Genomic DNA, 12,392 nt, shown 5'->3' on the forward strand with positions numbered 1-12,392 from the left:
CAAGGGTTTAAAAAAAAAAAAACTAATTAAAACTCACCCATGCAGGGCTGCTTACAAAATACATGACAATGGCTAAGCAGCTGCGACTGCTGCTAGTTCCACTAATTATAAACTTCTCACGGTTACCTTGTGCTCTCTCCACCGACCCACCCACTCATTTGTTTTAGTCACCCGTTGATGTGACACCCAAAGACCACTCAGAAGTCTCTGTGGGTGTGGAATGCAGCTGTCCATTTACACTGGTGCCCCCAGCAAATTACCCACAAGGGAGCCTGTTGCTGGGGCTGGAGTGAAAGGAAACCAAGGCCAGAGAGTGGATGGGTGTGGCAGGGGAAAAAGGGGGAGTGGGAGGATGAGAGCCTGGAGAGAAGGGAAAAAGGAGGAGTAGGGCCATAGGTGCTGGAACTAGGGGTGCGGTTGCACCCCCTGGCTGGAAGTGGTTTCCATCATACACAGGGTTTACAGTTTGGTTCCATGTCTCCCAGGATCCCCACGATATAAATTATCCCAGCGCCCCTGAGGAGTGCCCAGATCCTCAAAGGCTCCTAATGTCCATTGATTTCGGGATCTGAGGATCTGGGCTGGAGGCCATGGTTCATGGAGTGGGAGGAGAAAAGAGCAGGGCAGACTCTCTATCTGAGAAGCGAGCTGTAGCTCACGAAAGCTTATGCTCAAATAAATTGGTTAGTCTCTAAGGTGCCACAAGTACTCCTGATCTTTTTGCGAATACAGACTAACAGGTCTGCTGCTCTGAAACCTGTCTGAGGTGACAGGTTTCAGAGTAACAACCGTGTTAGTCTGTATTCGCAAAAAGAAAAGGAGTACTTGTGGCACCTTAGAGACTAACCAATTTATTAGAGCATAAGCTTTCGTGAGCTACAGCTCACTTCCTCAGATGCATATCGTGGAAACTGCAGCAGGCTTTATATATACACAGAGAATATGAAACAATACCTCCTCCCACCCCCCTGTCCTGCTGGTAATAGCTTATCTAAAGTGATCATCAGGTGGGCCATTTCCAGCACAAATCCAGGTTTTCTCACCCTCCACCCCCCCACACAAATTCACTCTCCTGCTGGTGATAGCCCATCCAAAGTGACAACTCTTTATACAATGTGCATGACAATCAAGTTGGGCTATTTCCTGCACAAATCCAGGTTTTCTCACATCCCCCCCACCCCCATACACACACAAACTCACTCTCCTGCTGGTAATAGCTCATCCAAACTGACCACTCTTCAAGTTTAAATCCAAGTTAAACCAGAACATCTGGGGGGGGGTTAGGAAAAAACAAGAGGAAACAGGCTACCTTGCATAATGACTTAGCCACTCCCAGTCTCTATTTAAGCCTAAGTCATTATGCAAGGTAGCCTATTTCCCCTTGTTTCCCCCCCCCCCATGTTCTGGTTTAACTTGGAGAGTGGTCAGTTTGGATGAGCTATTACCAGCAGGAGAGTGAGTTTGTGTGTGTGGTTTTTGGGAGGGGGGTGAGAGAACCTGGATTTGTGCTGGAAATGGCCCACCTGATGGTCACTTTAGATAAGCTATTACCAGCAGGACAGTGGGGTGGGAGGAGGTATTGTTTTATGATCTCTGTGTGTATATAAAGTCTGCTGCAGTTTCCACGGTATGCATCCGATGAAGTGAGCTGTAGCTCAGGAAAGCTTGTGCTCAAATAAATTGGTTAGTCTCTAAGGTGCCACAAGGCCTCCTTTTCTGTCTGAGGTGAGTTCAGGCTGATAGAGGCCGGCACAGGGAAGGGGGGCGGTGGCCCCTTTATTCTGGCACCCAGAGGTGCTAAAACTCTCCCCTGCACGGAGGGCGACCGGCGTCCCTCAGTTAAAGACCCGCCCACGCTGTCACGGCTTTGCCCCCTGAGGTGGCCCCCGGTCCCCGGCTTGAAGACGTGTGGACACGCGTGTTACAACCGCTAACAACAGTTCCAGGGCATCAAAGCGGCGGCCGCGGCCGATGCCGAGCTTCCCCCGCCAGGGGCCGCTGCCGCCCCGCTCCCCGCCGGCCCCGCCCCGCCGCTCCCGGCCCCGGCAGCCAGGCCGCGGCTCCCTCCCTCCCTCCCTCCCTGCGGGCCGCGCTCGCTCTGCTCCGCCCGGCAGCGGGGCCGGCCCGTGGCGAGGCGGCGCCGGGACTCTGCCCAGCCCGCAGCGGGAGCGGCCCCGCCCGGGGGGGCCATGGCCGAGCGGGCCGCTGCCCAGGTAAGGGCCCGGAGCAGGGGCGCTGCGGTACGTAGCCCCGGTGCCTGGCCCGCGGGCCCCTTGCAGAGCCGGGGCACGTGTGCCCAGCGACCCGCTCCCCGCAGGGCCTGGCTGGAGTCCCCTGGGGCTGGGCGTTTACACGTTGCCCCGCGGCTCCGAATGCAGGCGCAGAGCGGTGCAGCGGGGGAGAGCTGCCTTTCCCGGGGGTCCGCCCTGACCTCCAGCCCGGGGGGCGTAGGGTCGGGGGCACCCTGCCCTAGGGTGACCAGGACTGGCCCTGTAAAATCGGGACATCTGATGTTTGGGGCTTTTTCTTATATAGGCACCTATTACCGTCCACCCCCGTCCCGATTTCTCACATCTGCTCTCTGGGCGCCCTGCCCTGCCGCTGGGCGCAGCTCTTAGCGCCCCGCTTCCCAGCGCTAGCGAGAGGGGGCCTAGCACTGCCCTAGCCGGGCAGGGGGAAGGCTAGCAAGGAAATGCCTTGATTCCTGGGCTGGGGCTGGTTCTTAGCGCCTCCGCTCGCCTGCCTCAGGTGGCCTTTGGAGCTTGTGCCTGCTGAGCTGCATCCTGGAGGGTGGTAGTCAGGGCCTGGCGGCTGCAGGTGCTTGGCTGCAGAGGGTGTTAACAGGGCACCAGCATCGCTTTACACAGGAGGCTCATTGCAGCGTCAGAGGGTTACCTAATGTCAAGCAGCCTGGATTCTATTTCGGAGTTTGCTACTGACTTGGGTGAGTTATTTCCAGTGCTTAATTTGTAATGAAAGCTGAGCTGGGGCTCAAGCAAATAGGTGCTGGAGCTTAATCAATTTTTTTGGACTTTCATAACTGATGTGGCGAAGCCAGAGGTGCTGGGACTATGAACGCCTAAGCCTAGAGGTGCCAGGGCTCAGCTCTGGCAAGCCCTGGCACAAATGAAGCACTGGTCCTTTCATCCCTGACAGCCTGGCACACAGAAGCTGTACAATGGGAGTGGTAACAGATTCTTATTTCTCACATAAGGATTTTGAAAATGCATCAATTGTTCTTAAAGTGCTTTGATGTGCAGGGATGAACATTGGTAGGGGAGGAGCACAGAAGTTTGAACAGGTTGGGCCCAATGTCGAAAAATTTTAGATGTGCGAGTTTCACATGCAGTTGTCATGATTGTGTGCACAAACCGCATAACTGCCAAGGTTGTGTACAGTGTAGTTGTAGCCTTGTTGGTCCCAGGATATTAGCGAGACAAGGGGGGGTCCAGTAATATCTTTTATTGGACCAACTTCTGTTGGTGAGCGAGACAAGCTTTTGAGCCAGCCAGAGCTCTTCTTCCGGTCTGGGAAAGGAATGGAAATGACCACAACCAGGCATATGCATGCGCAGTTACCTGGACGGTGTGTATGTAATTGTGCACTTATTTTGTATGTGCAGTTCCACACCTAACTTTTCAAAACCAGGCTCGTAAAACATTGCATAATTTTTTATTTAAAATAAGTAACTGAATTTTTACATGCACCTGGTGTGGCTACACAACATCATTATAGTTATGTGCATGAGAGGGTTTTCTCTCTGCTTTTTAGGTGTCATTCAAATAAAAAGCCAAGGAGTTTGACGAAGGGAGTGTTCTCGCTTGTTGGGATTCTGAGCATTACACCGAACAGCTACAGTGTCAGAACTGTACTGGGAGACCAGGGATGCAACCAACTCCCAGAGCTACTTAGGAAAGAGCCTTCAAAGGTTTCTAACAGATCAGCTGGAGGAATCTCTAGAACTTGCCTGCTAGTGACATTGTAACGTAGTAACATTTTACGTTACAAACCATGCCAGCTCGCTGCGTAGTGGCCAGGTGTTCCAACACCACCCAAGATGGTGTATCCTTGTTCAAATTTCCAAAAGACCCTCATGTTAGGAGCCTTTGGGACAGATTTGTTCGGATGAAGAGAGCAGACTGGAGAGGGGGACACGACCGCTCGCTGATCTGCTCTGCGCACTTCACAGACGAGTGCTTTGACATTTCAAGCGTGACGCAAAAAAAATTAGAATTTGGAAAGCGGTTGCTTCTAACCAAAACAGCGGTTCCGACTCTGAACGTCTGCCCGAGCATGAACGGGAACCCACAGTCCCTATCGCAACCAAAAGGAAGAGGAGCCTTCCGGAAAAAAATCATCGAAGAGGTACCTAAATGTTGGTTGATGAATAACACTATGTGTTTATATTGAGAGGAAGAACAGTTCCTTGGCTGAAGCAAAGGATTGAGTGCCAGGAGTCATGAGTTCTGTTCCCACTTCTGTACTGACTTGCTATGTGATTTTTGGACAGGCCACTTAACCTCAGTTTCTCTGTCTCTACATGGGGAATAATACTTCATGCCTCCCTGGGGTGGTTATGAGTCTTAATATGTCTGTGTTTGTAAATTGCTTTGAGATCCTCCAAGGGAAGGTGCTGCAGAGATGCAAAGTATTGGGATTAGAACTGGGTGAATATTTGTTGCCAAACTTTACGTGGAATGAGCTGGTTTTAGATTTTGGGAACCTTTGGGAAAAATGTAGCAGTTTTTTGGGGGAAAAGTTGGTTGAGACAAAAGAGGTGAATGAAACTTCAACCTGGAGGATCTCTGCAGGGCCAGAGAAATGGGCATGGGCCTGTGACCCCTGAACTCTGTTTTCATGTCTGCTACTGACTGGCCTTAATAATGCTTCACGCTTCTCTAGTGCTTTATAAGCCTGGTTCACTGCAGTCTTCTGTCTAGCTGGGGAGGTGATCAGTGGAGGTTCATGTTCTCACAGACCTAGCTCTCCTGATGCTCAGGCCTGTATTTAAACTGCTGGACCACAGTGCTCTTGAGGCAAGTTTCTTATCCCCAGCAGGTCTCAGTTTTCCCATCTGTAAAAACAGCAATAATCATACTTTATTTAGGAAGCCAAGTAAATTTGATGACTGAGGAGATCTTAATTTACTGAGAGGAAAGCTAGGACACAGTGAAATGATTTGCCTAGGAAGCATGGTGATCTAGGGCATTAGATATTATTTGGGGACAGTTCTGGAAAAACATCAAGTTCATGACAAGGACATGAGGAGAAGAAAGGGACGTGGATTCAAATGTTGGTCCAGACACATTTACTCTTTGCCCTGGTGCAAGTTGCTTAACATTTCTAAAATGGTTTCTGCACCTGAATGCTGGGGATAAGAATACCTATCTACCTACCTACCTGGGGTGTTGTGAAATTTAAGTTTGTACAGACTGGAGCACCGATTTTGTACAGTTAGTTTGTTCCTATCCTGTCTGGTCACTGCTGGAATATAACACCATCTCCTGATGGGATAAATGTTGGCGCGCAGATGGGCCATAAGAGAGAACGAGAGACCCAGGATATGTCAACACTTGGAGTTGGTTGTTTGATTCCCATTTTAAGGAGGCATATTTGCACTAGCTCCGATTGAGTTAACATGCTAAAAATAGAGCACAGTTGCCGTGGTGCAAGCAGTGGGGGAGGCGAGCCGCCCCGAGCGTGTGCCGCTGGACTTGGGCAGTGTGTCCTCAGAACGGCTAGTGCTTCCTGCCACTCACAGCTGACACTACACTTCTCTAGAGCTAGTGCAAGGATGTCTCTTCGCGCAGGGAATTCCCCGTCTAGCTCATCCCCTGGGAGTCTCTGGGGCCCTGTGGCAAGGAGACCTCATGCCAGGCTCATTAATTCTCTTCTCATAAGATTGTTGTAGTGATTGACTTTTGTTTGTAAATGAACGTGATTAGAAAAGCTCTTGCCTTATATTGCAGTTTTCCTCAAACAAATTAGGACAAAACCCGAGATGCATGGGACATTTCAGTTCAATACCATTCCCATTGACCCTTATAAATGAGGATTATAATGAAAATGTCAGCAGCTTTTTAACCATCACTTCTGGAATGTGAGCCGGTGATGATAAAGATGCAACCTTGAACAGTCTGGGCGGCCTGTTGCATGTGAGCGGCTGCTTGTCCTGTTTCTTTGTAGCTAACTTTGCCGATAGGGAACGTGACTTCAACTCTGTTTTCATTTTCTGTCCTTGAAACAGGCTGATGAATGGGAGGTGGAACCGCAGCCCCTTGCCGCCTTGCAGCCACCGGTCCTCCCGGAGCAAACGTCTGTACAAGAAACACCACTTCCAAGTGCAGAGGCTTCCCTTCAGACTGTACTAGCCACAGTCCAAGCTGTTGAGAGGAAATTAGATTCTTATGCCACGCGGTTGCTGGGTCTGGAAGGGAGAATGTGGATGGCTGAAAAAAAGCTAATAGGTTGTGAGAGAACTGTGGTGGAGTTTGGGAACCAGCTGGAGAGTAAGTGGGCCGTGCTGGGAACTCTGATCCAGGAGTATGGGCTGCTGCAGAGGAGGCTGGAGAACATGGAGAACCTGCTGAAGAACAGGAACTTCTGGATCCTGAGGCTCCCCCCAGGCACTAACGGGGAGGTGCCCAAGGTAACTAGTTTTATCTGTGTGGTGGTAATGCCTAAGAGTCCCCGTCACGGACCAGGACCCTACTGTGGCAGGAGCTGTACAGACACAGAACAAAAAGACAGTCCCTTTCCCAAGGAATCTACGATAGAAGTGTTGGATGAGATGGAATGGGGGATACAGACAAGGAGACATTTCTTGTTGATATGATGGGCAGTGGAGGGATGCAGAGAGGGGGGTGATGTGGTCAAAGCAATAAGCTAGGAAAATAAGCATTGTCACAGCACATCTCAACGAGCACTAAGGAGGCAGAAGTCAGCATAGAGTAGAAAGGATGGTCTTGTAGTTAATGCAGAGGTCTGGGAATCGAAGTCTGAGTCTAATTGTTATCTAGCCCTGCCTTGAGTGCAAGGGACTGGACTAGATGACCTACTGAGGTCCCTTCCAGTCCTAACCCGCTATAATTCTATGATTCATTTCCCAGCTCTGCCACAAACTTCCTGTGTGATCTTGGACATGCCTCTTAACTTCTCTGAGCCTCATCTTTAAGATGGGGATGATATTTACCTTCCTCACAGGGGTACGTGAGGCTTAAGCCACCAGTATTCGTAAAGCATTTTTAGTGCTTCATGTGGAAGGGGCTGTACCATGTTAAAAGGTTTATTAAGTAAGTCCCTTCTATTACCAGATACACGAGGGATTTTTTTCACAGGCTTGTTCTTTCCTTGTCTTTGCTGCTCTAAAAGTGCTCAGATTTGATGGGGTGGCAGAGGGTTTTTTGAGCCAACCCCTGTGCTGATCAGAACTAGTTAGATGACTTTCACCCCACTCCCTTCTCGTGCTGATGGGAGCAGTTGGGGGAAAGGGGAGGGAATGGAAGAACAAATCTAACATCTTGAAAAACCTCTCCGGATTAAGGAAAGGATAGAAGCCCAAAGTTCATAGTCAGAGAAGACACCCCTGTGAGGTAGGGCAGGGCTATAATCCCCAGGTGTACATCTGAGGCACAGAGAGACTGAGATTTGCCCAAGGTTCCACAGGATATTCGTGGAAGAACAGGAATTGAACCCCGCTGAGCGCTGTAACCACTGGACTATCCTTCCTGTCTGCTCTTACCAGCCCTTTTCAGTTTTCGACTTTCCCTGCTGCCTCTTTGCCATTTTAGAGCCTTCCTCTGCAACACTCTGCACCTCTCATAGGCAAAGCCCACTGTGCCTGTGCATTTCAAAATGTTACCCTCTCATCTCAGATACCAACTGAGCGATTCGCATTAGCCTAACAGCCGGAAAGAGGTTGGACTTTCCCCACTCAAACTTTTCTTTTGTGTGTGAAACCCACTTGCAATGAACCCTGCTGTGCCTCTCTCTGGTACGCTGTCCCGTCTGCTTTCCGGTGCGCCTGCAGAAACTGTGCTGCACCTGGGAGAGAACTGTATAGACGGACCCATGAAGAGAGGGACGCAAATGGGAACTGCCGAGACCGGTTAATGTCAGTGTTACTCAGACTTAATGTTACGAAATTCCAACACCGTGAAAACAATCCATTCATATTGTGCCAAGTTAATGCACCTTATTGGCTGGCATTTACTGTGCCTGTCAGCTGATTATGGTTCCTTGGAGCTGTTCAGTCAGTGTTAGTTAGACCCTTCTCACTGGGAAATCAAAGATGCTTAAACTGCAGATTGCAAAGTGAATCATTTTTACTTGATTAAACTCCCATTATCCTGCATGGGAGTGGATGGGTGGTTATGGGCTCAGACGTTCTCTGCAGACAGGCATTCCATCACGGACCCCTGTCACATTAAATAATAATAATGTCAAGCTGCAAACTCTGACCCCTGTATGGGGCCAGATCCTCAGCTAGCCTAACTAGGCATAGCTGCTTTGAAGACAATTGAGTATTGCTGATTTATACGAGCTGAATATCATGGTATCTTGATTCTGGCTAAACTCAAATTAAATTAACTTTAAAACATTCTTAGAGTTAACATAAAAAGGTCTGTGTGACAGAATTAGAAGGTGGTGAGTGACTCCCCCCTTGTAATTTCAGGTACCGGTGACATTTGATGACATCTCCGTCTATTTCAATGAGCAGGAATGGAAGAGCTTGAATGAATGGCAGAAGGAGCTTTACAAGAACACCATAAAGGGGAATTATGAGACCCTGATCTCACTGGGTAAGGATCAGTTTTCATTCCTTTATTAGAAGTGGTGAGATCTTTCATGGACTGGGTTTCCTCCTGCTCACAGTTCCTTTGATTTGTGCTGGGACAATGCCATTAGTCTTCCAGATGTTTATGATAGCTCAAGTTCCTCACATCCTTCTGTGGAAGAAATACCAAAATATACACTATTGGGCTTAAGGCCACCACCTCCTCTTATCCCATACTAGAAGCACAGTGGGATCTACGTTTCAAATTCAATCTAGATACAGAAAGTTGCTAGTTTCCATGTCAGCTGTTGATGAAAAATGTATCCAAAGAGAAACAACTGAAGAGTCAAGTCCAGGGTAATATAAACCCCAAGCAGGTGCACTTCCTCCTGCAGATCCCGGGGAAGCATAAAATAGTTAGCACTGGTGGTCCCGTCTGCATGGGAGAAGGAACAGTGTTTTAACTGGCATTGTGGGTTTCCCCCCCACATGGCTGATTTTGTGTAGGCAGCGACAGAATAGCTAATTAAAATTCACCGTTCTTGAGGAATTGTTGTTGCCCTTGGTGACCGCAGATGAGGCTGATGACAGTGTTACGTTGGGGCCGAAAAGGCCGATGTGAGAGTGTTGGTCCTTTCTGCATCGAGGGCATATGTAGCTCAGTGTTGAGGAAGGGATTATGTTCCGTGCCCGCTGAATCTGCTGCTGTGTATGACTCAGCGCCTCAGGATCAAGATCTGAGTAACCCCATCCCTGACTGCTTGCCAGCGCGATCTGTCTATTGTGACAGCTCCCAGCTGCAATGTTGCATTGCTTCTGATTATGCTGCAGTGTGTCCTTGAAGCGTTTCTTCTGGCTGCCTCCTGTATAGTTACCTGCTTCCAGTTTTCCATTCCACAGCTGCTTTGGCATTCTGGTGTCCTCCATCCTCAACAGCGTAGCTGTGATGCAATGAGCATGCGTCAATCCCTGTGGAGTTGCTCTGTTCTTGAGTAATATGCTAAATTGACCTACAATAACCCTTCCATATAGGTTTCAGAGTAGCAGCCGTGTTAGTCTGTATTCGCAAAAAGAAAAGGAGTACTTGTGGCACCTTAGAGACGAACCAATTTATTTGAGCATAAGCTTTCGTGAGCTACAGCTCACTTCATCGGATGCATACTGTGGAAAGTGTAGAAGATCTTTTTATATACACACAAAGCATGAAAAAATACCTCCTCCCACCCCACTCTCCTGCTGCTAATAGCTTATCTAAAGTGATACTAACCTTCCATATAGGGACCTTTTCCCCCTTATTCAAATGACTGTGTGGTATAAAGAACGTTTGGACCAAATTAGAGTCTAACTCATAGCCGCTGCTAGGAACGGAGGAGGAGGGTGTTCAATGATCTCTTCACATCTCCCACAGTAAACACCATTCCACAGTCCAACTCAGGCTCTGGTGTCAAACCTTGAAATGACCAGCCATTCAGTCATTCCCAAAGGAGAACACAGAATTAACCTCCCCCAGTGAAAGAGCCTCCAAGAGCTTCCCCAGAATCGGGCCTCTCTGGAGCAATGTCAGCAGTTTGTATGATGAATCCAGGCTATTCATCCCAGCCTCATTATCCATAACATGGGGAGTGAAAAGAACCAACGTTTGGGCAATAGAGACAATGGGGTCCTGATCTTGTTTGGAGCCTCTAGGTGCTACTATATTGCAGGTAATAACAGTGATGACTGGGGAAGTTAATGGGCCTACTACCAGCAATAAGTCCTGTGTTTGGTAGTAAGCACCTGCAGGATTGGCCCCTCACTAGACAATGTTTAAGTAAACCAGGTTCTACTTTTCATTGAAACTGATTTGTTATAAATGTGATTTAAAAAAAAAAAAGCTAATGAATATCACAGTTGAAAGGATCCTTATAATCCCTGTGTAACTGATCTGAATAAAACATCCTACTGTATCCCACCTAATATCATCTCCCATGAACAGACTATGCTGTTTCTAAACCTGACATCCTGTCCCGGATAGAGCGAGGGGAGGAGCCGTATATCGGGGATCTGCAGGACACTGAAGAAAGGAAAATCTCTATTGAGCCGTGCGTCAGTGAGTAATGGATTAAAACAATTTAGAAAGGGCATGGGAAGGACAAAGCAAGAACCAAAGTTCTTGTGAACCTCGTGGTTCTAGCTTTTCAGACATTTTTAATGTGTTGCCAGCAGCTAAAAAGATATTAGATAAACATAATGGAATTCTCTCTTCTTTCCCTTCGCCCCCCCGTGAGCAGACTCTCCCGTTGCTGCACCTGGCCAGCGGTGCCAGACCGAACAAGGCGCAGAGCCGTGTGTTGGGGAACAGGGCAATGCTAAGGAAAGAGGTGTCCCTGCAGACCCCAGCACAGGTCAGTAATGGATTGAAACCATTCCAAAGGGTAAAATTCACCTCTTCAGACAGGACACCTGCACAAAGGCTGGACATCACATAAGTCCCGTTGGGCTTGTGCTGTCCCTCTACACAGGGATGAGTGAAGTAAAAAGCTGGCAATCTGCCTCTGTCCAAGCCAGACACTAACGGAATGCAACAATAACAAGATAAACCACACTTTTCGACTTACATATTTTTGGTTGGTTGCCTGCTATTGCAAGTTGACAGTGACTCACCTTTGGGCCTCAGCAACTAAAAGAAATTAAAGCTGTTGGAACACCCAGAGTCAGACCAAATCAATCCCTTGGTTGCCTGCTGAACAGCTGTTCTCAAACTGCGCTTGGAGTTGTGAGTTAGTGAAGAGGAAAAAGTGAGAGACATTCATATCAGTAGGGTAAAATAAATGCCTCTGAAATAGACACATTGATTGACAGCAAAATGAAGGTAATGGTGAAGGAGTAATTGATTTACCTCAATTTACAGTATCCCGTATCTAGTGCCAGCTTTCTACCACTGCCTAACAGCATGCATGCGCTGACCACTCTACATTTAACATGTTTGGTGGAAGGAAAGTTATTGATCTTCTGTCAAAATGCAGGAGAATGGGTGGAAATATTTACCTCCAAATATCCATCTCCTTATATCCCTTTGCACTGTGTGATTGGAGATGAAAAAGGTGGTGGGATTCTTCCCAAGACCCATTTCCAGTCCAAGCTTTGCCGTTCTGTGACTCCACAATGGATGACTCAGTTCATTATGGGATACTTCCTCTTTTTTGTCTTGTGAGCTTCGATCAGCAGTGAAAGTTTAAAATGTTGGGAGTTCAAGTTGCCATCGGTAGGCTCCAGAGGCAACACCACATCAGCCTGAATAGGAGCAGTGTGTATCTTTCTGAGGTGTTTCAAGCTGTTTGCACACTCAAGCAGATATAATTGGGTTGATTAAATTCAGTCGGCAGGCAACCATAAGCACCAGAATTTTTATTTGTTTGTTTGTTCTTTAAATGAAAGCTTAGCACAAGATAACAGCAACCAGGAAATGTGGGCAGGCTGTTGTAGCCACTACAAACTGACCCAATTCAACCTCTCCTTATCTATACCTGTACAGTACTTTCTAATTTAGTAATACTCCCACTCTGTACTGATCGCATCAAGCCATACGTATTCTGCGATCTCCTTCTCTGTACCTGTGCCATTTATCATGTGCTTG

At 48.1% G+C, this 12,392-nt stretch overlaps 1 protein-coding gene across 1 annotated transcript in view; it reads left to right on the forward strand.

The window, feature by feature from the left end:
* The first annotated feature begins 2,074 nt into the window (after window positions 1–2,074).
* The window catches only part of LOC140906196 (uncharacterized), a 42,596-nt gene continuing 32,278 nt past the window's right edge, over window positions 2,075–12,392 (forward strand). Inside the window, exons 1-5 of the mRNA XM_073329688.1 lie at window positions 2,075–2,213; window positions 6,248–6,649; window positions 8,675–8,801; window positions 10,752–10,865; window positions 11,047–11,160. Coding sequence (XP_073185789.1) covers window positions 2,190–2,213; window positions 6,248–6,649; window positions 8,675–8,801; window positions 10,752–10,865; window positions 11,047–11,160 — 781 coding nt within the window. The 5' untranslated portion in view covers window positions 2,075–2,189. The remainder of the gene's footprint in view (window positions 2,214–6,247; window positions 6,650–8,674; window positions 8,802–10,751; window positions 10,866–11,046; window positions 11,161–12,392) is intronic.

This window comes from Lepidochelys kempii, chromosome 2, assembly GCF_965140265.1.
Source record: "Lepidochelys kempii isolate rLepKem1 chromosome 2, rLepKem1.hap2, whole genome shotgun sequence".
NCBI classification, from domain to species: Eukaryota; Metazoa; Chordata; order Testudines; family Cheloniidae; genus Lepidochelys; species Lepidochelys kempii.